The following is a 27,377-nucleotide window of genomic DNA, read 5'->3' on the forward strand; positions in this document are numbered from 1 at the left end:
CTCAAAATGATACTCAAATTAAATCATGCCTTCTAATACATTATTTATGTATTAGAAGGCATCTCTTACTCAAATGGTTTCTCACTGCACAGCAGAACGAAAGACTTCTAAGGTAGTTTACTCATTCAGCCTGAGCCTGTTACACAACACAAGTGATGGACAGCAAAGTTTAAAAAAAATTGTAATGCTAATATGTGTGTGGGGCAGAAAATGAAGGAAGGAGGAAAATAGCGTGAATATCCATAACAGTAGTAGCTTAGGGGTTGCGGCTATTTACTGAATATGATGGTTTGGCAGTCACATCAGAAAACTCTATATCCCTGACCTGGACCATCACGAATAGCCACCAGAGGTTAAGAATGTTCAACTCCATCATGTCATTCATATAACATCCCACATTTTGACTACAATGACGCCAATGTTGGTTATGATGCTGACAGCAACACTGACAGTGCAAAAGATCACAAATGGCTGAGGTTAATGTTTACCCTCCCCTGGCTCCCCAAGAAAGCTCTAACTGTGTAGTGACACAGAATATAATGTCTGATCCAGGTATATGTGGTCCTCCCAGCTGACAGATGAGGAAATGTGCAGCATAGTGAGAAAAGGAAGGAATATGAATGCACTTGATCATGATTAGGAAACTGTACACTTGAACAAAGTGGCTAAGTGCTTTAACTGCTTTATACGTTAATTCTAACGTATAAGGCAGTTTGTACCCTTCAGATTATTATTTTGAAACTGGTTTTATTTACTCCAATGAAAGGGGGAGCAATGCATGTGTCTTTGGAAGTGGCAGTTCCATTCAAAATAAAGAAAGAATATATGCTCAAAAATGTTGCAGGTATTGGCTTAATAAATACAATAAATACAATAAATACAATTGGTAGAAAATAGATGATGATGGGCCCTCAACCAGTCTTTGCCTAGGGCCCTCAAATCACAAAAACCGCCAGTGATACTCACAGCACATTGTATTAACTGTTGAGCCATAGTTTGAACAGCTAGGAAAACACACTTGTCATCTAATTAACGTTTGCTTGTTCTACACGTTTGCTGATCATTCACGCTCAGAATTCATTTAATAATTGTTTCCCCATGTGTAGAAGACATAGAGGTAGAAGACAGTAGGCTTCTGACTAGTACGATTCCATTTACTAGACCACTTGTTGAACACAAATTCCCTGGGTCAGAGTTAGCCTAGCATCATGTGCTACGAACTCGTGACGACAAGTCCTCCCCTCAGTATCACCAGGTGTCTGCCCACTGTAAAATGAGGATACACGACTTTCGAAATGTAGTTCCCCACTTTTTGCGCGAGGAATGGATAGTAGTACAATTATCGTGCTTAACTATACTAAGGTAAGTGTTGATCTAGAAATTACATAGGTGAAGCTGTTGATTTCATTTTTCATGAAATCAATTAAAAATTCGACACTTAATTGTTTACTTGACATACATTTTCGAAAGTGTAACAAAAGTGTAACAAAATGTTAACGTTGTAGCATCGATTGTTGGCTACATTGAACCTTTGAAATGTATTTCTCCATTTCAGTAGGTTCTAAAGCCAACTATTTTCTGAATTCGACAAACGTAGAAGTTCATTTTATCAAAGTTTTTCATTGTTGTCTTCACTTCAGATGTTAACACTTGTACTGCTGATCCTGTTTCAACCAGGAGAGGGAGGTACCTCACCTATCTCCTGCTATAATGATCAAGGCGAAGCTGCTGACTGGTAAGACAGCAGGGTTTGGGTTTGACTATATTTAAGCACGGTATGCTAAAACAATGTACAGCAATGACAAGCGATGAAGGCCACCGTTAGGGCAGGTAGCCTATGACTAAAACAGTAGGATAACATTTCCAAGCTGAACACTATTACCCTCAGTAAGGCAATGTATTATAATACCTGGTAAGATAAGGATAAAGAATAGACTGTGCACTTTCAGGTTTTATCTCTACAAACTCCCTCATATTGAAGAGAACAATGATGGACAGAGATATCTTCTAATGGACAAAGGGAGAGCGGGATGGATGGATGGACAAGGTTCGGTGAATGACAGCGTTGGAGCCCTGGGGCGCACAGTGGGACAGCTGTACGACCAGGGAAAGGTCGGTTTCTTATTTTTTCCAACCACATTTGAATGCACAGTTTTCTTTTACAGTTACACATACTCAGCATTATTTAACATGGCAGTGGAACTATTGCGTATAGTGTATAACATTTACTCCCTAGAAGTTATTTTGGATGCATACAAAAGCGCATAATGCAAAATAAAGACATTTCTATTGGTGAACAGAAGGCCCACTGGTTTCTGTTGTCAAATAGGAAAGCAGCACCCTCTTGCTCTTCTGTTGGTGTCACTAACACACACAATTATGTCTCCTCAAACAAGCAATGGCAAATGGTGGCAGGCAAAATGCCTTTGTTGTTAAAATTCTACACAGATAACTTGTTTCTGTTCAAGTGAGAAAATAATCACAGAAGCACATGCTGTGTGACCCTTTGGTTTTTATTCAGAAGCTATTTTATTCTTTACAATAAAAAAATGGCATTGACAAAATTATTCACACACTACACTAAATTTTTGGTAACACAGCCATTGGCCAAAACAATCTGAATCAAGATCTTCATGTAGCCATGGATTAGCTTCCTGCACTTCCAGTTGTCCCAGATTTGAACTGCCTTCCAACTGCTGTTTTCAGATCTCTCAACAGGTTCTCAAAAGGATGGCACCGGTACCTATTGTTGGCCACTCCAGAACTCCACCGTGTTTTCTTAATACATTCCTGGGTGCGTTTTGAGGTGTATTTAGGGTCATTGTCCTTTATTTAAAGGCTACATTCTGATTTCTGTAAACATAGAGATGGTGTGCTTTACCAGAATGATCAAATTTAGTCTCATCAATCCCAAGGAGATCAGTACAGAGAGTTCTGTGGTTTTCCTTCTTTTCTTTAGTCTCGTGCTACACACAGTGAAACCAAACAGTGGAATGATTCAATTTCTGTACTTAAACTTGTTGAGTTAGTTCCATATTGCTGGCATCTGCAACTCAACACAATTCCAAAGTAAAGGACAATCATGTCCTTGAAATCTAATTATTTATTATTACTTCTAGAAGGTGCCAAATTTATTGCCCTGGCCATTTTACCACTTCTTTGGAATAAGTGAACATTTAGAAAATTATTCAGATTGTTTTGGTCAACTGCAAACCAATTAAATACATACACCGATGAGCCAAAATATTTTCATCCAGACCGTGATTAAGTGTAAATGAACTAAATGTTTATGCTTTACTTTTCTGTCTATGTGCACATGTGCAATAAGTTGGTTTCTTTCTCAGAATGGTGACATTGCATACATTCTGTACAATGACCAGAGGCCACACACAGAGGAAAAACGACAGCTTGATGACCTTGGACACGAGTGTGGCCATACTAAAGGTGAACCACTGTCAGGCTTTGCTCCTTGGTTTATCGAGTAACATACAGTGTATATTTAGTATGGAATTTTCAATGACTGGCCATTCCCTCCCTCTTTCCTTTCAGGTGTTGTCTTATTGGACAAAACACAGGGCTACTGGCTGGTCCATAGTACCCCTCATTTCCCCCCTGTAAAGGACGTGGGGCAATACTCCTACCCAGAGAGTGGTGTGCCGAATGGACAGAACTTCATCTGTGTGACCTACCCCCTTGAATTCTTTCAGACCATTGGTGAGACTCTAACTCTGTAAAAGGGAACAAATACTAAAAGTTGCGTCATCATGGAACTATTCACAGTTTAATGTGTTAAAACAGAGTGCATCATCCAGTCTGGAGTAATACACTGAATGTGCACCATAGTCAACGGGCCAGACCCTTCAAACCGCTTTAGGCCACAGGCCAGACGGTCCATGGAGTAATGCCAAAAGAAAGAGGATGTTTGTCAGTTTGTGCACAAAGTCTAAGAGAGACCTTGCTTCTGCATTTCATCTAACAACTCTGAAATTGAGAGGTAGGGGGGCAGCCTCTGTGACCAGTTACGTTTAACCAACTTGCTCAGGGACAGAACAACAGATTTCTGTTGCATGTGCATGCGGTGCTATAGAAAATGCGTCTATTAAAGAACAGTTAACTTGCCATTACGCAGAAGTTATTGAGACCAGATTTATGTTGACAACGTTATTGTGAACCAAAAACCGCATTTGCATGAACAATTCCACTCCTTAGCATATTAGCATATTCTAGTAGCAAGTGCCACTAAAACCTGGATAGCAAATGGTGCTGTTACCATGGTGACAGCGAGGGCTACACACCTCAATTCAATTGCTCAGTAACCATAGAGACCGTGCTTATCCTGCAATGTGATGTTTGCTCCATAAGTTTCATGTCTCTCGTGGAGTTAAGATGTAATTAAGTTGTGATGGGAGATCTCAGTGGAGGCCATCCATTGTCTTTATAGCATTGTCTTGTTTACTCTCAAGGACCTCCTGGCTGATCTGTGACTCTCAGGCCGAGGAATAAGGAAACATCATGGAGATCTACATGCATTATATAACTCGATTTTCAGTGGATATATGAGAGGGTCTTTCCTTTTTTTCCACTTAGAGTGAAAAGGAAGATGCTTCTATCTGAGCTGTTGAGACTGTCAGGTGGCCTGACCTCTCTAGCAATTTCCTAAGCAAACTATTTGCAGCCTGGTGGCAGAGGTCACTGGTAGTTACGGGAGCCTGTTTATGACTACCTTCTCTTAAGGGTGTTTGTAACTCATGGACTGTTTGAAGGACAACAGACAGGTGACCTGCAGTGAATGTAGCAAATAACCACTGCCTCTAGAGTACAGCGTGGGCTAAAATGTTCTTCACCGCTATTTTCCTCTTAAAAATTATACCAATAATACCTTTGTAACAAAGTTAAAATGGGGAGGAAGCAATACCGTCAGCAGCTGCAGGTTGATGTCAGTGAAACCTCCAAATAGAATGTTGTTTTGTTTAATAAGTTACTTGATTTCATTGTTCCATTTGTGTTATGTTGTACATTGCAGGAGAGCAGTTGCAGATCAACCAGCCCAGTGTGTATGATTGTGACGTCCCTGATTCCTTGGCCTCTCTGTTGCCTGCATTGAATGCTGTCTGTAAGAAGAGCAGAGAGCAACTGGTCAATGGCAGCTTCCTGCACAGCAAACCAGCTTCCAATCGTAGCATCGCTCTCACTTCATTGGGTGGCACTGAGTTCATCAGCTTTGCCAAGGGGCGATCATTTAAAAATGGTAAGGATTAAAGAGAACTATTTTGGAAATATAATTGGTTCTTTGTTTGACGCTGTTGGAAGTATGCTGTTTGATTATGATTTTGCTATTGCCATCTTGTCATTTCTGTTACGTACATTCAACTCAAGAGGTTTTGGCAAAGTGAATGCAAAACCTTAACACAAACAATGTCATATTTTAGGCTTCAACATAAGCGATCACTGTAAACCAGCAGGTTGTTTTCTGCAAAACTTTAAACCTATCAAAATCAAAGTGGCATCTGTTATGAAATTTGATTTGTTTTAGTTGGTCGTAGTCTCAAAGAACTGTAATGTCTTTCACCCGTTCCTGTTTCCTTGGGATATGAGGTCGCGTGTATATAAAATCCCTTTGTCATCCATCACCTTGAATACACCAAAGTCCTGTCAGCTGAAAAGAGACAAATGGTTGTTGACCGACACAGATCAGGTAAAGAATATAAATATGCACAAACAGTTGAAAATGCCACTGAGCACAGTCGGGAAAATAATAAAACATTTTCAGAGGTCTGGAACAGTTGCCAAGAAGGGGACGCACATTGTCACAGTGAAGAATATTGTGAGCCGAAGAAGAACCCAAAGATAAGTGTTATAACTGCACAGTCTTGTGGAGTCTCAAAATCAATTGTTAGATGACACCTCTATGTCAACAAGGTCTTTGTATGGGCTTCGCCAGAGAAGCAATTGCTAAGCCCTTCCTACAAAATGCTGTGCCTGAACTTCGTGTTATTGTGAGTTGTGAGTTGTGGTCAGATGAGACAAAAATGGAACATTCTGACCATTGAACGGCATTGACGAAAAAAGGGGAAGTCACCTTATACCCACAGTAAAATGTGGTGAATCATTGATTGTGAATGGACTTTTCAACAAGACAATTACCCCTAAACATACCTCAAAATCAACAAAGTTTGCCTGACCACAAAATGAACGTCTTACAGTGGCCATCTCAGTGTCTGGACTTCAGTCCAATTGAAAACCTGCAGTCCACAAGCACAAACCAATGACTGTCGAGGATCTTGCAATGTGCTGCATGGAAGAGGGGTACAAGATCCCTCAAAGTGTCCGCCAACCTTGTCAGACTTTGACGGAAGAGGCTCGGTGCTGTTATCCACCACCGGGGACTTTTCACAAGATTTACCGCAGGGATGCCAATCATCTTTACGCCTATTTCTTTCAGGAAAATAAACCACTGTACATGTTTTGTGTCTGAGAAATGATCATGTTGATATAAAAAATAGATTACTACTTAAGATGAGTGCCTAAAATAATATTCTAATGTTGACTGAGCAATATACACTCCCATAGATGTATTCTGTCACATACATTAATATTAATCTGTGAGGTACTGTAACTGGTACACTCTGCAAACACTGTCAAGACACAATAGTCAAAATAATTATCTCAGCCACACGGTGTCGCCATAGCCAGCATACCTTTATATTGATTTGACTTTGTCACATGCTTTGGCACAGTCAACTTAACCCATGAGATTTCTTGGACACTACTGGTCCGATTATACACCAAAATCACACTGACCAAGATGGGCACTGCATTCCTTGTAGCGGATGAAATGTTGACTCTTTACCTCGTTTCTTTGTTTTTCTTAAAAACAAATCGCGACAGTATTGTTAACCAAACATCTGACAACTCCCCATTTCCTCCCTGGCTCCCATTAGACCTGTACCATTCCTGGGTGGCTCCCTCCCTCCAGTCAAACCTCCTGGTCCAGTTCTGGATCCGCTCCACTGGCATCCTGCCCTCTAACTGCACCCTGGGCTGGAAGGTCCTGAACATCAAGGTCATCTCCCTGGGTGATAGGGTCACCTTTGGGGTCGCCAAAGACCACTCCAAGTGGGCGGTGAGCACCACCGGAGGCGGGTTGGATGGAGCTGCTGGCTGGGTGTGCGTGGGCGACATCAACCGCGACGAGGCGGAGGAGAGTAGAGGGGGCGGGACCGTGTGTCTGCAGGATGCCGCGGTGTGGAAGGCCTACAGGACCGCAGCCGTGGACTGCGAGATGTGCGACGGAGAGACCAGCAAGTGTGACGTGACGGCGGGGGGGCGCATGAACGGGTACGCCTCAGTTGCACCCCGCGTGGCCACGTAAACCAAGTCTGGGCACGGTTCAGTGGGCAGCTTGGTGTGCTTGTATTACCGAGAGTCATGTTGAGGTCTTCCCAGTGTTTCATGAATGTGGTAGGGTTTGATAATCTGGCGTGACAAGAACGCGATGATGTCGTGTGAATGGGAATGCTAAGTGCTGATGGGTTGGTTTTCTGTTGTTGTTAATGAATTTAGGCGTGTTGATCTGGATTTCAGGGGTTTTTTTTAAAATAAATTTTATGTGGAATTGTTTTCAGCCCTTTTTATTAGACACAGTATTTCATATTTTGTTTCACGGTTTGTCAAACGCACCAAACAACACAGAGCCAACTGGCGCAATGACAATCTTGTGACCTGGTCCCTGACATTTACGTAGTGAGAGTTAAGAAGAATATATAAGCAAAATACGGACACAAAATTCCTAAAATATGTTTAATAGATTCTTTATTTTGTTGTAAGAGGTTTGGTGAGATTAGATTACCATGTTGCTTGAAACTGCAAAGGTTTGCTGTTCAAGTCATTAATATTATGTTGTTGTGGGGTGCACATATGTTTCATTGAACATAATCCACCAACCAGTTAGAATCTCCAACCAGTCTGAATCTGTTACAAATGAACGTTTATTTGACAAAAAAATCAGAGCAGAGTTAAAATACAAATCCGTAGAGTTGCATAGAAAGTATTCCAATAACTATCACATCAAAGTGCATTCATATAAAAAATTAAATGCATTACACAAAAAGAACAGCATAAACATGACTGCTTATATACAGGTGTTTATTTATGACATCATATGAAATGTACATTCATTATCAAATGTGTCAGAGGCATTATATCAACGTGCACTCTAATCCCTATGCACTACTTTTGACCTGGAACCACAGGGACATGAAGGTGCACTCCTAAAAAGGCACTAAACAATCAGTAGCTTAGCCTGGTGATCGCACTTCATCTGACTACATTACCCACAATCCTCACTCCTCTCCCTGGAACTGCCTTATCCATTCTCCAGTATTCGTAGATACTCCAACAGCAAAAGGCTATATTAGTCAGAATTCACAGGAGTTCATCGGTTAGGCATCCATAATCAGTTCTCCATGCCCCTAATGTTGACAGGTGTTTCCTCTAACTGGTCTCATCCTCACGGATTTAGAGCAAAACCTACATTGAGTGCCTGGACTTAAGACATTACATTAAATACTATAGCTTCAGATGCCAGGTTTCCATCAAATGCAAAATAAAACATCAATTAAACATCATTCAATGATTGATGGGAATGACAATACAACACACTGGTCTTTCAAAACTGACTTTGGGAGCCCAGGTTATACTTGGCAGACCTCCCTTTGATCTATTATCTAAACCCATTCAGAGACCATTGATAAAAATAAGCTTCTACTATATTGAAAATTATAAAATTAAGGTGTAATTGTAGACATCATTTTACTTTCAGGCACAACAGAGAATATCATTTAATTAGTGTTTTCTACCAGAACTGTCTGTCTGGTACATACAAATTGTATACCCAAGTAAAAGTAGCATGTTCAGCTCTGATTTATGTTAATCTTAACCCATTTCAAAGGATTGTAATATGGGGCAATATAATGCATTTCATGTTACTTAACAATGAATAACTTAAGTAATTCTGACAGTTAATAACTCTTGTAAACACAATCATGATCTTGTCCGGTCACACAAAACACATTATGTACATGTATACAATGGACAGAATTTAAATGAATAATAGATGACCCTCAATGCTATGTAACAATGACAGTTACCCTGTCACACTTATTTAGATGCTTACATTCCCTTCTGAGTGTATGTGGATGGTGAAGTGGAAACTTTTCTCTATAAACCAGCATTTTAAAGTTAAGATAAAATGTTGACATTTATGAATAATGCATGAGAAAAAGCCATAACTGCCCCTGATAAATAAACCTGGTTATTGTTAATAGGTTAGAATGTCTGGGGGGTATTACCTTTGTGAACCTTTTGCATTGACATTCTTTCACATTTCACATTGATATAATCAGTTTTCACACAGAGTAAAAGTAAAACAGTTAAAAAATATTCTATTTTTATTTACAGTGAATGAATTTGTAGAAATGACACCTTCAAAGGAGGATCAACTAGATATGTAATGTAGTAATTTCATGGATGAAAATCCACTCTAAAAAGGTGAAATTGTGTGCTGTTTTGAAACATTGGATTTAAAATAGAAATGCTGGAGCCAAATTAAACGTTGTAGATTCACAGTCCAAATATATACAGAGTAAAGTGTCAAAATGTCATCCTGGTGCCCTCCACATCTCTCATGTTCTCTAGATGCTTGTTACAATTTCTGCTTTGATCCACACACTTGAGAAATGTAAAATGTAGCTGTGGTTAATGTCAACTGCGATGATGTTTTCATAGTACATTCAACAAGGTTCCATTGCCCAAAACACCTAGGATCCAAAAAGGCTGTCTGTTTTCAGCCCTCAATGGATGGCACCTGAGGTACAACTGCTCAATAACATTTGTATTGCTGATGGTGATGAAGCTAATCCATTGGGTTAGATAGGAAATGTGATGCCAATGACCAGAGACACAGAGAAACAGCACCATAGAAAATCAGTGAAAGGTCTGCATTGGTCTTGTACCCGCTGTATTTTAGCAGTAGTGTGCATTTGCCAGCAAGAGAGAAACGCAACCTTCTACACCAATGGAGCTCCCTGGTGTACAGAAACCGGCAGCACGTTATTGATATGTCCTTGGTAAGAAGTCATTCATCAAAAAAAGTCACAAAGGTTTCAGGGTCAGAATGTTTCCCACTTCGTAAAAAGGCATATATCATTATGGGATTAAGGAAGACAAGGCCAAATCCCATTGAGAAATCTGCCCGCATTCTTATCTTGATCTGTCCTTGAGATATAGCCTATTTGGAAAAAAGCTGTTGTCAAAAAAGAGTTCTAACTAGTCTCTTTCCCTTGGCTTTGATTCGAGGGAAGGTAGCGCTGGTTTCTGTAGTGATAGGTTGAGAGCCAAAAGGGATGTTCCCTCCTTGTTTGCGCAGCAGGAAGTCGACACTGGAGGAAGTCATGGCATAGAAGACATTTCCTGTGGCAGGTATGACCAACTCTATTGGACAGAAAATGAAAAGTCTTCACTGCAGTCAATATGAACAATACCAACAGAGAATTTCAAATGGTCTTTACCTTTCCCCTCAGGCAATAGTTGGATCAGCTCATATCTGGATGCCTGTTTGGGGTCCTGACTGTGTTTTTCTAAGGCAGAACTGATCACAGTGGGTGTCTTGTCATTGCTAGTCACCTGAGGAAATGGGGAAGACAAGCGACAATGATACCAGACAGCTTGACTCCAAGTTATCACATCCTGCGTACCGCCTCAGGAAATGTGTCAGAATACTATGATTAAAAGACATTTTAAATAAATAAATAAGTAGTAATCAGTGCATGGTGCTGTGACTTCTTTAATTTCAACACCTCCTGAAAGACATGACATTATCTTGGCTCAGTACCAGTATGCTTCTGTACAAATTCCCATCGTGTAAATCCATCCGTATTCTGATGATCTGCATCTCCGGCCCAGGCAATTTGTTGTTATTATTGGGATTGTTGCCACAGGAGACTGATCGACGATGTGATTTGACAGGAGTGGATGGCGTCAATGCAGAGGAGATGGGTTCATTAGTGGGAGGGGAGGAGTCAACATCCAAACAGGAAACTGAGGGGGATTTCATATGCTGAAATAATAACAGTGACGTAAATAATGAAATAACATTATACTTACTGATATGACAACACAAAAATTGGCTGTCCCCAAAGCAAATAATAAGACACAAAAGAGCATTAAAAGTCCTGTGCATGAAAACACTTGATTTCCCTGCTTTTTTTTACATTTCCACGCTGTGGTTGAAATAACACTCTGAAATTGTGAAACTCTTAAAAACACAGTATTTGAAATACATTGCTGGAATTGCAATTTGTTTAGTTGGGATTTCACCTTTTTAAATTATGTAATGGTATTATACAATATTAATTACCATTCAGGGCTGTTTATGTAAATGTATTTGCTTCCTTATTTCCTCATTATGTAGTCAAAATAAAATTCTGACATTGTCAAACTCATGATTTTGTGAGCTGTTTCAAATAACTTCCTTTGAATTGCACCTTGTGTAGGTTGGATGGACATTTTGGCCTACTGTAGATGATCTGATTTTAACAGAAATATCCTATCAACCATTCAGGGCTGTTTATGTTAATATTCTTGTTTCTAAATACCCACATGATCAAACGAAAAATGTCTAGGGACAAAGGAGGCTCCAGCAAATAAATGATAAGCAATGAATATAGTAAATAATGGAATGGATTTTGTATTATTATGTTATTACCTTGGTGAGTTTGGACAGGAAGTGACTAACCGGGGAGTGGATGTCAAACAGACCTTCACTGTCAGCAGCCAGGCTGGTCCTGGAAGAAGTCAGGCTGGGAGGAGGGAAGCACATGCTCGTTATGCAACAATACCTGCATGACAATTCAAATAGCATCTCAGCCAAAAACAGTCAATTGTCATTTCCTAGCTTAGCCTTCCAGAGTTGAATGCTAACTTACTTGATCAAAACACACGTTTTTTTCAAACGTTTGGGGGAAAAAAAACACATCTGAAGGATTAAAATGTCCAATTGTTGGTAGTAATCGTTCCATAGTAATGGAATCGTAATCCATCAGAATGATATTCGGAAGTTCATGAGAACTTTGGAGAAGACCTTGAAGTATTAAATGTGTAGGCAAAAAGAAAATCCTCCACCAACGTTATTACAAGACTCATTACCTTGGGCATTGAGTGATTATCACTGTAGGGTTCATGGCACGACCAGGGCTTGGTTCACATGGTGTCTCAATTTCATTGGACAATCTGTAACTGCAACATAAATAATATAATGTGACTACTAGTCACTACACATACTACAGCTGTATTGTTTGGAAAGAACATGTAGTTTTGTATGTTGACTGTAAAATGAATACCACTGAAGCTCAAGGCCATCATGACTTACCTTTCCTCTTCATTTAACAACGGCACACTTTGATACCACTGTAGAAATGACTCATCAGGGACGAAAACACAGTTTTTACAGGAAGACTGCAGGAGTCGGATCTGAGCTAATACCTCAAACTCCTGTGAAGACAAAAAAAAACAATAATTGTCAGCATTAAATCATTATATATTTTTTTGCAGATATCCATAACCAATGACACATTACGAGATGCTAGCAGTTAAACACACAAGTATGGATGCCCTAGAATTAAATACACTGACATACATATTATGAATGGAACAACACAACCACATTTGATGAAGGCCACCTTGAGCCGGAGAGACTAACGAAATTAACTGTATCCTAAACAAACCCTGGATCAACTCACTAACTCATGTGATCAAATAAGCAGTGGACTCACTGCCCAAAATGCATTACTTACCCGTCTTCTTTTGTCAAAGTTGATGTAGCCGTTCTTAACAGGAACAGGAAGAACAAAATATCATGTCACTGCCAATGAAACTTTCTAGTAACCAACACCATCGCCAGCAAAGCACATGACCATTTCCTGGCCATGGAAACATGATGAGGCATTAACCACTTCACGTGTACAGTATATGACAAACTCACCTCTAGTCTGTCTTTGACGGCGGTGTCCAGCATGGTGAGGTCTGTGAGGAAGATCCCCAGGTAAGGGACGGTGCCCTGGGCACTGGACTGGAAGGAAGAAAGTAGAGGGAGAACATCGTGAGCAACAGAAACAGAGCTATAGGACTTCTGGCCTATCCCAGGTTTAGTCGACTCAATGAACAATCAACAAAGAATCTTAAGATCGGTGACTGGATATCATGTCCTTACTGAATGCTTACAACATCACAAATGGCACTGTCTGTGCATTGCTGTTATCATAAACAGGTTCTTTTCTGCCACCTGTATAATACACTTCCTTAGGGGCTAAATAATTAGAAGCTTTCTGAGAGACTTCAAACATTCTTACCCCTACATGTCTCCTGTTGTTGGTCTTGATGTCCAGGTTGGCAAACTTCGAAGTGCCCTCCTGAAAGACACAGACGAACTTCTAATCATGACTGTCTATAACCCAAAGAAAAACGCTGAACCATAGCTCTATGTTTGAAGACACTCCAGCGGTTTGATTGGTCAATTATCAAAGCACAGCAAAAAGTGGGATGTTCTTTTCTAACATCAAAGCGTTCAAATGAATGCACCAGCATGTGCTGATCAATTCCTGTGAGGACGCCTTGAAATTAAATCCAGCCCAAGTTATTGATGCCGGCACAAAGTAGAACTGTAAATGAAAAAGTGGTTGGCGCAAATAGTGTCTGTGTGTTTGAGCGTGTGTGTACATATGGGTGCTTGGTGTGTGTACAGGCCTGTGTGTGAACTAACAGGCACTGTGAATCACCTCTTTCAGCAGCTCCCTACAATGGGAGTAGTTGTCCTTCTCTGAGAAAATGTCAGACAGCTCCTCGTATCTCTTCGCTGTTTCCCTGTCAGACAGTCACATGACAACAACAATGAGTCATGGATCCCAAAGGGCTATGAGGCGTCTGGCCTGGCGTATCTCTGCTGCCCACTAGGCCGTAATCTAGTTTAACACAATCCATCAGTCAATTAGCTATAGTCAGTTGCAATTTACTTTTTACATTGTATTGTCAAAAAAGGATCAACTGCAGACAGGGCCAAACTGAAATGTGACTTCCGCGCTTAACCAACCCCTCTGAATTTGAGCGGAGTGGGGGGTCTGCTACACTGGGTGGAAAGCGAGCAGTTAACTTAACTCTCATGCTAAAGGGAGACATTTTGTTTTTTGTTTTACTATTATTGATTCAGAATTTGATCTGGCAACTGCTTGGTTTCTGTCCCAACTCTCCAAATTGCTAGGCTACCTGCCTTCCAGACCAACATTGTTAAGGCTTTTGGAATGATGTGTTTGCCTATAAGCAAGGACGCTGTTATATCAATATTCCTGTCTGTTACCAGAATGACAATGTTATGAAAATTACAGCACATTAAAAACATCTGCATTGTAAGTACTTTCTATTCCAATTCTCCACGCTTCCTCCACCAACCTGTCAGTTTCCAGCCATGTCTTTCTCAGCCGATGTACAGGGTTACTCTGCAGGGCAGACACAATGGCGTAGAGAGACGAGAAATTTTTCCTGGCTCTGCATTCCTGTTGAAAGCCACACAGTCCTGTTTAAGACTATCTGAAGCCAGGTCAAGGGGGTTAGCCCTGGTTGTTTAGCATTGAATTCCATTCACTGTCTCATTTGCTCAGTGCCCAAAAGTGACTTCTTCCATAAAACTGGAAGGGAGGAAGTCAGATGAGTGCTTTGTCAACAAATCATTATAAGAGTTTGAGTGAGATGGTGTGTTTCTTCAAAAACATTCACACACACACACAAGCTTCAGTTACAGGTATTGAGGTAGGTAAGGAGGCCTGGCATTGATGCAGTTAGCTCATGTGTCTGTAATGACCAAAGGGTGATGTGTGTGTGTGTGTGCATGTGTTCGTGCATGAGTGTTTGTGTGTGTGTGTGTGTGTGTGGAGCCAACAGGAAAAGTCCCTGCTGAAACTGACAAATGTATTGTAAGCTACTAAACTTTTAGAAGTAAAGTTGCCAGTAAGAAACGTTTAGGGTTCTAAAAATGACCAGGCCACAGAAACATTCCAGGTCAAAAGGTTCCTTAAGGAACCCCTCTCCAAAGGACTACATTTTGAATCCTAATAAGAATAGGCCTATATCGTCTGAAGGTGATCCAGTGGTGTAAGACCACCTCAGCTGAACATCATCTGCTGCAGCATGGCTTCAATTCAGGCCTAATGCAGCTTCAGTACAATCTCTCTATCTTGTAATCCTCTGTCAACAAAGCATATAATATGCAGAGCGTACACAGCATATAATAAAAGAATATGGCTTTTGCTCTATGCATTTCAACAGAAAAGAGAACAGGGCAGAGAGATAAGGAACAGGATGGTTCTTCACAACCATCACAGAGTAAAGAGCCCTTCCATAGAGTACTTGTAAAAGAACAACTTGGTGAAACTGGTTTGGCATATCACACCTTAACCCTGAAAAGAATAACACCCAAACTCTTAACAGAGAGTAAAGTGGTAGTAAATGTTTATGCAATGTTCAATACGCTCTGGTTTACATTTAGAAAAAGACAACTCACTGTCCCATTTACAATGATCTACCTCAAGTCAAAATCGACTGCAGTACCAGCATTAGTCACCTGACCTCCAAATTCCCCAAGAGGCATGGTGCTTCCAAAATTCACGACCTGTGTGTGCGGACATTAAGATTAGTCTACTGTACTGGTGACCTCCTGACCTCCGCCACGCTGATCCATTTCTCCAGGAGACGGGCTCTCTGCTGGCTGCGGAGCCACGTGGGCCACAGACATGATGCCACGACAGCATTGGCCAGCCGGTTGAACTGGCGTACGGTGGCCCGGACAGACCAGCACACGCCTTCATGACCCTTCTTGTCTCTCTGAGACCACAGCGAGCCGAGGCAGTGGTATGGGACCAGACGTACAAACAGCTCCTGAGGGAGAGACGGAGGGGGTCAACAGGGAGGGGCGCGATTCAAGACAGAGGTTATGGGGAGTGATGTCACCGGAGGTTAGACGTCAAATCGTCCGTTGTCTATACAAGGGTTTAGGAGGAGTCATGATGCTGAAGGGGTCAGAACATTAAACGCACCGTCTCTATTTTGGTGAGCTGCTCGGCAATCAGCCCAGCTGGAAAGCCCAGGATATGGGTGGGATCAAACTTAGTAGGGTCAGCAGGAGGGCTGGTGGCGTTGGTTCTCCCTGGAAAACAGATGATTTATTACTAATCCCAGTGAATGGAAGTCAAGTATCACAACAAATACAAATAAAATAACTATCCAGTAGGGTTGGTTGTGGAAAGAGACTATGGGGGTTGCGAGATACCTAAGGAACGGATTTTACAGTAGATTTCTGTTGAAAAGAGAAGCCAAGTTTGGACTGACATTACCAGAGCGTTCTGACAGCCCAACAGTGTGAATGCAACGGCACATTGGCATTTCCGTGACTGGCCTCAACCCAGTGTGTACTGACCTGCAGTAGAGTTGGGCAGCAGGGCCTGTTCACTCAGCTTCTCTGCCAGCCTAAGGAGGTGGGTCCTTAGCTCTGTCCCAGAGGGGTCTGTGGGCAGGCGAGGGGCCAGGCGCAGCAAACGACCGGGCTCCCCTAGGGAGTCAAAGTCCTCAGGATACTCAGACAGCCACGTTCTGAACACCGTGCACACCGCTCTGGGAGGAGGGGGGGCACATCAGAGTAAAGCCGCATACAAACAAATACACACACACACACACACACACCCAGGGATGATATAGTATTATTACCTGTTGAAGGCTTGCCTGGTCTGACTAGTTGCACTTTCTCCTGGTGGATTCTCCAATCTAGGAAAAAAGAGGGAACAAGGGGAGGGACACAATTGTCACAGGATTTATTTGTTGTTGTTTCTTCTTCATAGTTTTTACCCTGTTTTTTTTCACCTCCCATAAGTAAAATTTGCACTTGTTGCCTTGTCTCATCGCAGCAACAACCAGCAGGCTAGGGAGGGTGAATGACGGAGGCGTTCTCCAAAGCACAATTTGCCAAGCCGTTCTGTTTCTTATTACACCAGGAAGTAAAGACCAGCCCCAAAGTGCTTAGAAGAAAAGGAATTATGCGGGCCAAAAACAACAATTGAGCTTGCAGGTGCAGAACCTACCAAAAAGAGGAGCTAGAGCATGAAAAGGCAAGGCCACTCTTGTCTGACACCAATTCCAAAAGGTGAAGTGACCATTTTGCACCGCCACCTGAGAGACCCCACGGGTATTGTCAATATGCTGTGATCAGGATTTGAAATCCAAGCCGCACCAGCGCAGCTGTACCGTAAGGCAGTGACTTTACCGCGGCAATGATAACTGTGTATTATAACCAACATCGAATTTCCTTTCCGTGATCTCTCTACAGCACTTGGAAAGCATTATTTCCTCTGTCTTCCCTACCTGTCGGTGAGGATGTCCAGCACTCTCTCGGTTGAGGTAAAGGAGCGATAGGTGGAAAGGAAGATGGTGCTGAAGGTACTGTCTCCCATGGAGAAGGAGTGGAGGAGATGCAGCACTAGCTTCTCCTCTGTTCCCGCTTTCACACAATGAGAACGGGAGGCACAGGACTATAGGCAGGGAGGGAGGGAGGGGAGGTGGAGGAGAGAGAGAAAAATATGAATAATAATATTAGCGAGACAATATTCGATTCAATACAAACACAACGATGGCGCTCTAATATCTGTAGTGAAAGTGTGCATTTTCACCGGTGAACTGGTGTTTGTTTTCATTGGTGAACTGGTGTTTGTTTTCATTGGTGAACTGGTGTTTGTTTTCATTGGTGAACTGGTGTTTGTTTTCATTGGTGAACTGGTGTTTGTTTTCATTGGTGAACTGGTGTTTGTTTTCATTGGTGAACTGGTGTTTGTTTTCATTGGTGAACTGGTGTTTGTTTTATTGGTGAACTGGTGTTTGTTTTCATTGGTGAACTGGTGTTTGTTTTCATTGGTGAACTGGTGTTTGTTTTCATTGGTGAACTGGTGTTTGTTTTCATTGGTGAACTGGTGTTTTGTTTTCATTGGTGAACTGGTGTTTGTTTTCATTGGTGAACTGGTGTTTGTTTTCATTGGTGAACTGGTGTTTGTTTTCATTGGTGAACTAGTGTTTGTTTTCATTGGTGAACTGGTGTTTGTTTTCATTGGTGAACTGGTGTTTGTTTTCACCGGTGAACTGACGCCAAGCTGTTGCTTCACCATCACGGTGTAAATCAGTCCATCCTCTTCCTCTTCCATCACAGTTGGCTGGGTAAGAGAAAGAGCACCATTCAGGAAGATCATGTGCATAATTCATACATTTGTATATCTCTACTATAGTCATCCAAACTTTAAAATGGACATTTTAGTTAATCATGAATTTCTTAAGCTTCTTTGACCTACCAAGTCCAGAGGACAGTACCATGTTGTCTTCATGGGGGAGGCTTCCACCTGTGTAAAACAAAGAGAAATAGGTGAAATATCACCAGAATCAGAACTTGTTGTATGGAAAGTATGTTAAAACATACTGTCTGGGACGACAGCCATGCAGACCAATTTGATGCATATGGTCTGAGCACTGACAGGCTGACTCCCCACCCCTTCAACCTCTGCAGCAATGCTGGCAGCACTCATATGTCTCTTTCCCAAAGACAACCTCTGGATATGATGCTGAGCATGTGCACTCAACTTCCTTGGTCGACCATGGCGAGGCCTGTTCTGAGTGGAACCTGTCCTGTTAAACCGCTGCATGGTCTTGGCCACCGTGCTGCAGCTCAGTGTCAGGGTCTTGGCAATCTTCTTATAGCCTAGGCCATCTTTAAGTCGAGCAACAATTCTTTTTTTCAGATCCTCAGAAAGTTCTTGGCCATGAGGTGCCATGTTGAACTTCCAGTGACCAGTATTAGGGGGTGTGAGAGTGATGACACCAAATTTAACACACCTGCTCCCCATTCACACCTGAGACCTTGTAACACTAACGAGTCACATGACACCGGGGAGGGGAAATGGCTAATTGGGCCCAATTTGGACATTTTCACTTAGGGGTGTAATCACTTTTGTTGCCAGCGCTTTAGACATTAATGGCTGTGTCTTTAGTTATTTTGAGGGGACAGAAAATGTACACTGTTTTACAAGCTGTACACTCACTACTTAACATTGTAGCAAAGTGTTATTTCTTCAGTGTTGTCACATGAAAAGATATAATGAAATACTTGCAACAATGTGAGGGGTGTACACACTTTTGTGAGATAGTGTATATGACCTGCCAACAGTTTCACTAAAACATTCCCTGAAATAGGCGGCCTCAACAAATTGACAAGACTTCCTAATGCAGCTGGGGGATTGTGCAGTAATGGATGTATCAGTTTTCACTTCCCTCCTACAGACACCCATAAAACTGTGATTTTCCATGCTGAAAAATGCATGAGAAAACACAATAACATCATGATTAGTCTCCACTGGCACAAACTATCTATTCCAATGATACAAGCACAAGTCAGCCTTTGGTCACATGTGAATAATTCAACATGAATCCTTTAAACACTGTCCTCAGAGATTCAATCAGAACAACGTCAACAGGATAAGAAAGAATGAAACACTTCAAAAATCCATGTAGGACACTGCACTTCCTCTGTTGCAGTAATTTCTCTTTCAGTGGAATTTATATGTTCATAAGCAATACCCAGGTCAACACACAAGTGCAAATGCATCAAGCATGAATCAGTTATTGATCACAGACCAACCATTGCAGATATGGACCTGATGCTGTATCCTAATACACGTCTATCATACCATATTTACCTTTGCATATCATACCATATCTACCATATTTACCTTTGCATATCATATCATATCTACCATATTTACCTTTGCATATCATACCATATCTACCATATATACCTTTATATATCATACCATATCTACCATATATACCTTTACATATCATACCATATCTACCATATATACCTTTACATATCATACCATATCTACCATATATACCTTTACATATCATACCATATCTACCATATATACTTTTATATATCATACCATATCTACCATATTTACCTTTACATATCATACCATATCTACCATATATTCTTTTACATATCATAGCATATTTACCATATTCATTTTTGACCTGCTGACGGAATTTCAATATTAGCCTAGTATAGACAGTATTCTACTGTCCCTGTATGATCACGTCATAGACCAACAACACATTGTCACAGGTTATTGTGAAATAGACATAAATTGCTTATTAGAAATGTGTGGCATTCACAGGAAAAAGGCATTTTCTTAGCATACAGTACACATTTTAATCAAATCTGTGCTGAAGGAACACATTTTTGTACAGGATAAAATATGTTCTGATGTTTAAAAAATGCATGTAAAGGACACAATGTTTTCAGATTTTTCACGAGGGAGAAATCTAATTTAATGAATGTTTGACAAGGGTTAATGCTAGCGTTCGGAAAAGGTTAAGTTTAGGGTAAGAGTAAGGCTTAAGGATGGATTTAAAGTAAGAACAGGGTCTAATTTTCTCACTAGCCAATTCACAAAGCAAGCTCCGCCCCCTCCTTGGTTCAAATGCAAGTTGAGTCAACCACTCACATGAATGTTTTCCAACACCTGAAGAAAATAATGTCCTGTACCCCCCCAATTTTTTTTTGTGTGAACATCACAAATTTTGAAAGAACAATTTGTGTTCATTTCACAAAAATCTGTGATACTGGGCTAGTTAAAAATGTGTCTGGTGAAACCTCCAAGGAAACTAGATGTTGGAACACCACTCTAAACTGTTGGTTTACCTAACCATTTCAGCATGTTTTTGCTGTTGATCTCATCTGTCTGCTTCTCTTTCTCCAGTTCCCAAATAATTGGTAATTGGTGGATATAAAAAAAATCCCACAGAACTAACCTTTGTCACAACAAGTCCAGACAGGCTACACTCCTTCAGCTTCTTTGAGAACTTTACAAAGAATCCACAAACGCCATCCCGTCCGCTTTCTTTCATCTGCCTTTAGTTTCCACTTTCCTTCCTTACGTCTTTTTTCCCCACTGACTATAGACCGGACTGGATGTCTTTCAGTTTAATCCGTCTTTTAATCGTGTACTAAACACACTCAAACACACGCAAACACACCTGAAGCAGACTCTAGAAAGAGCCACTCCCTCTGTGTGCCAGCGTCACATGGGCACACCCATTACACACACGAGGGCCGTCTACACAGACACACAGACCTAGCGTACAAACAACCTGAAGGCCTGCAGCTACTCGCTGAGCACAGGCTACCTAATCTCTTCACTCCCCCATCTCCGCTCTTCCGTTCTCTTTCCTTGTGTAGGTGGCCTTCCTTTGTTGATAAACCTGTTTGAATGGGTCTCTTCCCACAATTATGACAGTACTATAGGCAGACCAACATTAGAACCAACATGATCTAAAGATTATACTCTGACACTATTAATACTGTGTGACACATGCTAATAACAAGTCATAAATGATGCAAGCCAACAAATAAAGCAGGAAACATGTCCTGTTTACTCAAGCCACATGTAGAAACTCAATGACAAACTGTTTCAAGCTATAGCCGGTTAACGGAAGCTAGGACTGTATGTTAACATTAGTAAATGGAAACCAACTTTAGCTAGGTTATTAGCATACTGGCCAGCTATTTGTTAGACTGTGTAGCTGTGTGTGTCAGGACCTTTCTGTGCTGTTGACACACAAGGTTCTGTGAATATATGGCACATCAACCGGTTTTGTGGATTTCTAGCCTTGACTGAAGCATAATGTACACAATAAGAACACTGAACATAGGACTTTTAGAGAGTATTATTTGTGTATTGTCAAAAATATAAGACCACACCAGGTCATGGAAAACAGAGACGTCCTGGGCCGGAGTAGATCTGGGCAGTCAACCAATCAGGCTGACAGTTACTAAGCTGACATAGCCAGTTTACCTTATATTAAGGATGGTTAGATTTTTTTTAACCTGAAAATAAGTTAAACGTACTTGATAAGACATATATTTTTATACAGTGTACTCATTTAAATGTTTTACATTGGTCTACCTAGACATATTTTCCCCTGAAACAGTTTGAGGCTCAAGCAGTAAGTTGTCATTGATTAAACCGAAGTCAGGGGAGAATCTTTATTTAGCATCAGTCCAAGATGTTGATCTTCCATAGATCTTACATGTTCTCCAATGATTACAAAGTTAACACAGTCTTTTATGCCAGGACACATTGGAGGTTGTCAGTGGTCATAGCCAACCATTACACAGACTATTATAAGAAAGGTTTATCCTACAAAATACCCTTGTACGGCATATTCCAACCTATGACCCAAGGGTCTATTCAGAGAGTCCTATGACAGTCACATACACCGTTCCTAACAGGTGGTATGGACAGGGTGTTTGGGACCCATCAGTAATGGGACATCACATTTCCTACCTAGTGTCCTTCATACAGAGATAGTTAGTACTCTCATACATTGTGTCAACCTTAATCAAAGCTTAATTCAATTACATGCCCATTATCTCTCAAAGTCAAATGTTACATTTACTCTTCTTGCTCCAGTTACCCATAACCACTTCCTCCGGACCATCAGTGTCAACCTCAGCCAACCACAATAACCTAATGTCACTAAATGGCAATAAGGATGTCTGTGTAACAGCCTCTACAGGGTTGTTCTACCACGCAAAATCTCTGAATCAGTTATCAGATTTATTTCCTCAACTATCAATAAATACAAGGATTTAGCTGCTCAGCTGTAAGTTAAACCTGACTCAGGGACAGGGCAATGATAAGCATAAACAGAAGTGGCTGAGGTTCTTTTATGAGAAACGTCTGGAAAAGGAATTGTGCTTGACTCTTCTGCCATCATTCAAATCTCCCACCAAGCCTACTCACGATTGCAGATTTTGTCCAATGTTTTCTTACATTTGCCCAGTTTTTCCATAGCTGCTAGTTTTGAGTGGAATCACTCTCGTGGTTCAATTCAACAAGCTCAAAGTCTGCATTTCCATCTTTTCTTTTCTTACCATTCAGGAAGTACATAATGAGCAGAGACAAATAGAGGAAGCAGGACATACTGTTGTGTACAGCTGCTGTTTTTCCTCCTCCTCCTTCCCCCACAATCCCACCTCTCCAGACCAATAAGAAAGACATCGCAGGAGAAAAAAGCAGGAAGAGACTCAATCTCTCCAATCTTCACCCCCTGTCATCGCAGTCTCAAGTTCCACTTCCGTCCCTTGTTCATCAACATCTGACATTTTGCCCCTTTAAATAAGGCACTGTGGTTGTTATATACCTAATCAGCAAATGGTACCACGTATTGTCCTGTGAAAAAATGATCCTACCACAATTGGGGGTTGAAAGTATATTGTCTGAAATGTTATTTAAAGTATTTTTTAGTGGTCCCTCTCAGTTTCCCACCCCTCCCTTCTCGCTTTCCTGTCCTCTTCAGCTTTCTTCCCTCTCGACCCCTTCACATTTACACTGGGAGGTATTCTGTTCTGATCTATCATGTCAGTCTTTTTTTTAAATGTCTATTATATTATTTGGTTTATGTGGTTGTTTTAAATGTTACAGTCAATCTACATGACATTTCTTTTTACCTGCAGACCAAAGTAAATTATTACATTGTATTTCAGCAGATACTCTTATCCAGAGCAACTTACATAAACAAATACATTCTATGTCTTACTTCAGTTTATACTAGCCCCACCCCTTGGGAATCGATCCCACAATACTGAAGTAGTAATCACTATGCTCTACCAACTGAGCTAAATGGGTCCAAAGTCAGAGTGATTATTGAATAGAGTGCATGGTTACCACAAGTATGATGTGATAAGCCACAAAAAACCTATTTTGAGATAAGCAGAAATACTATTGAAATGCTTTCTCACAAGTTTACATACCTGCAAAAACACTACTGTCTAGAAAACATGACCTAAAATACGTCGCCCTAAGGGGAGAAGCTTCATTGGCAGAAGGGGGTGACTCCACGGTCTAAACACATTCACATGAACTTAGGTTTCCCTCATTAAAGAGTGAACAAGTGGCTGGATTCAATTTCACTTGACAGAAAGTCCTCAAAGACACAGTCTGTGATATCTGAGAGGAGTGTTGGAGACAGCAGATGTACAACCCACAAAACATCGACCCACTGACGGCAGCCAATCCATAATTTACCACAAGACTGCAGTAGTCGTTTTTGTCACACAAACAGACTGGGGGGGGGGGGGGGGGGGGGGGGGGGGGTGTTACCCCTGTAGCTGATGTCTGAGTAAGTGCAACTTCTTTTTATAGCCCTGAGGAGTTTGTTGAGACTGCATGCTAAGTGAAGTGAAAGCAAAGAGCACACAATTACAACTGTCACGTTTGCACTTTAGGGTTGGAGGGCACCAAAACACACATTAATAAAATAACAACAACAGTTCTGTGTGAGTTGGGTGGAATGGTCCAGTAAATTACTACCTAAACCGATCTGATAAAAACCTTTATGGCCTGTCTTGGCCCATGGAACATGAACAAAGCTTAAAAGTTGTGAGAGAAATATGCAAGCTGTAAACTTGTCCATGGTTGGACAATTTTAAAACAACTCTCAGAACCATTTCAGTTTCAATTCAAACCGGATACAAAAACTTAGTGTATTACATTAATGTAATATCATGAAAATAATGTTTAAGGCAGCAAAACTTGTGCCTGTATTCTACTTGGGAAACCAAAGAGATTAGCATTTTGATGTATGGTTGTCAAACATAATCTCACTCACTGACATGTCTTGATGGAAAGTACCTCCTCTTTGGTGTTTGTCCTTGAACAATGAGTGAAATCCCTGGGGCTCTCTGAAATCCACCCGACTGCATCTGCTGTTTACTCAAGGAACTGGCTGGAGCCCTTTTACCAAGGTTCCACAGACCACTGCTCTGGTATTACACCCCCTGTCCTAGTTGGACAGTATTACCTATAACTACTCATATAACTACAATATGAGTGAAAGTATTTTCTATCCAATTTCCTTAGTGAAAACTTTTCGTTGTTGAACATGATGTGAGCACATACTGATCACAAACAAAAGAATACTGAATGACAAGCTCTTGAGTATTACTTCAAAATCCTGAGCATTTTTTAAATAACCCACTTGTGATACCAGCATTTTTCCTTCAGTGTATGCTTAGGCTCCTATTACCAGTATAGGAGGAGTTATTTGGGTAGTAAGATTTTTTTTTAAAGTAAGGTTTTCACTACACATTTACATTAATATGAGGTTGTCTTTATGTGAGAATAGGAAACACTGCCCTCTAGAACTTAACAGTAACATGCATTACAGTGCAACTGCAGCTTGACGTCTCAAATGTCGCAATAAAACGCCTACTGCAGCTCATGGTTGTTAAAGTTACTTCAACATTCCTAATCAGGTTCATCAAATGGAAATATACTTCTAACCTCAAATGTGTTCAGTCCACTGCTGTCAGTCAGTGGTCCTGAGTGGCTACTGAGAGGGACGTCGTCAGGCGCTAAGGGGCGGTAGCCAATGAGGGGGCACATCTCTTGACTCCACCCCCGGCAGGTCCATCCCAACTCTTTGCATACTACGAGGGAGCATGACACCAACGGCTAGGGACACAACAGAGATGACAGGCACTGAAGAGGCACATTCTCTGCCTCCTGTTTCTGTTAGAAAAAATACAAATAGGCTTACTATTTTTCTTACATTCTCCAAATCTCTAATCAATTCACTTTAGAAATATGAAGAATTGTTATAGTTTAGGTGCTGAACTTCAGGGAATGAGACCAGCAAGCAGAATTCACATCCTTTAAAACAACATGGCAAGGAATTGCATAAAAACAATACTATATTCAGATCAAGAAAAATATAAATAATAGTATTTTAAAGCTTTGTTGGTGGCTGATGATTCAGCCAAAGCATTTGTTTACATGATTTACATGTCCCAGTGCCCAACTTCCACATTTAATTTGAATCCCAGTTGCTCCTTCCATTTCCCTCTTCCCCCTCTGGTATTTTGATTGCCATGATAGAAATCTAGCAGAAACACAGTTACTGGGAAAGGAAAGCTGGAGGGGCAGTTGACATGAACCACTGTAACAATTTGAAGGCTGTTGAGTGGATGCATCCCTGTTTCACAGTATTAAAATATCTCAGCAGATTTTTACAGCCAATCAGGTGTGTTGTGGGCTACTGTATGTCAACATTTTAATGTAATATATCTCCTTCCTGTTATAAAATGGTTAATGTCATATGTTTGTAAAATGTATTGCATTATTTAGGGTTAAGGGTACCTAGTCCCCAAAGAAAACATATATGTATACGTAGATCAAGCTCTGTTGAGACATTCATTAACTCAATCACATCAAATTTTTGAACATACTTTTAAGTCTATTTCAGTATTAAGGGCATGCAAAGTCTATAATTAGTGTTATTGCGATTTTTAGTTTAGGAAGGAGTTTTCTGCCAGCTCACTGACCAAACAACGGTCATTTTAAGTTCTGAATAACTTCTATTCATAATGTAACTGCCTCTGACCAATGCAAACACGGCCCGAGTGAGGTGTCCACACAAGCTAGACTACAGAAGGTTAGGTAACACCCATTTCATGTATGTTCCTTTTCAATTTACCCAATAGGTGGTGCAAATGTTGTACACCTTCTATGATAGTAAAAAAGACACTAAGGGATTTACACGAAATATCTTTTATAAAGTTAGCGTGTAAATCATTTGTTTCTTTAGTATCCTAATAAAATACTCCTATATAATGTGTAGACCTATCTAAAATGGAATACTGTAGCTATTCAATGTCATGAAGGCCCGGCAATTAAAGGATTTATGAATGTAAGGTGTCATTCGTGGCAATAAGGGTATAAACTTACTGCGATCCTTACATTTGCTGGATGTTAGGTCCAACGGTGGTCAGCTAAATTCCGCTAGCATTTGATAGACGTGTCTGCCGCTATTGATAACCGGTTATGGGCGAATGTCTCGCGCATCCGTTTTCAGCACCAGGGAGGACGTCGGTAAAGAGTAACTCTTTTATCAGTAGTTTTTGTGTGCCCTTCTGGTCGCCTGTCAAGCTTTATCGGCAGACAGCAGCACTGTGCACGATCGTGTGCCGAACACTCCCTTTCTCGCAGTGCTCTCACAGTGCTCTCACGGAGCAGTTCCTGTAGTGATGTGCTCAGCACGTTTGGCAACAGCCTGCTGGCAGTGAGTGGTCATCTGGGAAATATAGTCTATGACGAGGACTGAATGTTTTGCGTACAATATCTTGGGTATCAAAAACTGGGAAAACCTATTATTCAGTGTCTACATTTAGGCCAAACAAA

The 27,377-nt window shown here is 41.0% G+C and overlaps 2 protein-coding genes across 7 annotated transcripts; one reads left to right on the top strand and one right to left on the bottom strand.

Moving 5' to 3' along the window:
• The first annotated feature begins 1,251 nt into the window (after nucleotides 1–1,251).
• Nucleotides 1,252–7,620, top strand: dnase2 (deoxyribonuclease II, lysosomal). The gene is made up of 7 exons (XM_010889827.3): nucleotides 1,252–1,362; nucleotides 1,641–1,735; nucleotides 1,950–2,112; nucleotides 3,345–3,444; nucleotides 3,550–3,714; nucleotides 5,024–5,248; nucleotides 6,942–7,620. The coding sequence occupies exons 1-7, from the start codon at nucleotides 1,324–1,326 to the stop codon at nucleotides 7,370–7,372; spliced, it is 1,218 nt and encodes a 405-aa protein (XP_010888129.1). The 5' UTR covers nucleotides 1,252–1,323; the 3' UTR covers nucleotides 7,373–7,620.
• Nucleotides 7,621–8,128: 508 nt separating this feature from the next.
• On the bottom strand, nucleotides 8,129–27,049 carry rgl2 (ral guanine nucleotide dissociation stimulator-like 2). Of its 6 annotated transcripts, none has more exons than XM_013131769.3 (20): nucleotides 26,937–27,049; nucleotides 25,482–25,652; nucleotides 18,432–18,479; nucleotides 18,219–18,296; nucleotides 17,458–17,624; nucleotides 16,807–16,863; nucleotides 16,520–16,713; nucleotides 16,140–16,249; nucleotides 15,766–15,981; nucleotides 14,500–14,603; nucleotides 13,833–13,917; nucleotides 13,407–13,466; nucleotides 13,040–13,126; nucleotides 12,852–12,884; nucleotides 12,428–12,549; nucleotides 12,205–12,294; nucleotides 11,765–11,858; nucleotides 10,892–11,116; nucleotides 10,569–10,683; nucleotides 8,129–10,491 (listed from the first exon to the last, which is right to left on the bottom strand). In XM_013131769.3, the coding sequence occupies exons 2-20, from the start codon at nucleotides 25,581–25,583 to the stop codon at nucleotides 10,310–10,312; spliced, it is 2,169 nt and encodes a 722-aa protein (XP_012987223.2). In that variant the 5' UTR covers nucleotides 25,584–25,652; nucleotides 26,937–27,049; the 3' UTR covers nucleotides 8,129–10,309. The 6 variants fall into 6 exon arrangements, with proteins under 6 accessions (XP_012987223.2, XP_019896884.2, XP_010888128.2 ...); XM_020041325.2 differs by having other exon boundaries at nucleotides 25,482–25,709; XM_010889826.3 differs by having other exon boundaries at nucleotides 18,231–18,296; nucleotides 26,925–27,049.
• Nucleotides 27,050–27,377: the final 328 nt, after the last annotated feature.

The sequence above is a fragment of the Esox lucius genome, chromosome 20 (assembly GCF_011004845.1).
Source record: "Esox lucius isolate fEsoLuc1 chromosome 20, fEsoLuc1.pri, whole genome shotgun sequence".
Lineage (NCBI taxonomy): Eukaryota > Metazoa > Chordata > Actinopteri > Esociformes > Esocidae > Esox > Esox lucius.

Excerpts from the sequence above, each read along its gene's own strand:
- dnase2 (XM_010889827.3), top strand. The coding sequence starts at position 1,324 with ATGGATAGTAGTACAATTATCGTGCTTAACTATACTAAG. Across the intron at positions 1,363-1,640 it reads TCGTGCTTAACTATACTAAG|ATGTTAACACTTGTACTGCT; the intron begins GTAAGTGTTGAT and ends TCTTCACTTCAG. Across the intron at positions 3,715-5,023 it reads TGAATTCTTTCAGACCATTG|GAGAGCAGTTGCAGATCAAC; the intron begins GTGAGACTCTAA and ends TGTACATTGCAG.
- rgl2 (XM_013131769.3), bottom strand. The coding sequence starts at position 25,583 with ATGTGCCCCCTCATTGGCTACCGCCCCTTAGCGCCTGACGACGTCCCT. Across the intron at positions 12,550-12,851 it reads ACTTTGACAAAAGAAGACGG|GAGTTTGAGGTATTAGCTCA; the intron begins GTAAGTAATGCA and ends TTGTCTTCACAG. Across the intron at positions 11,117-11,764 it reads TCCTGTCCAAACTCACCAAG|CATATGAAATCCCCCTCAGT; the intron begins GTAATAACATAA and ends TTATTATTTCAG.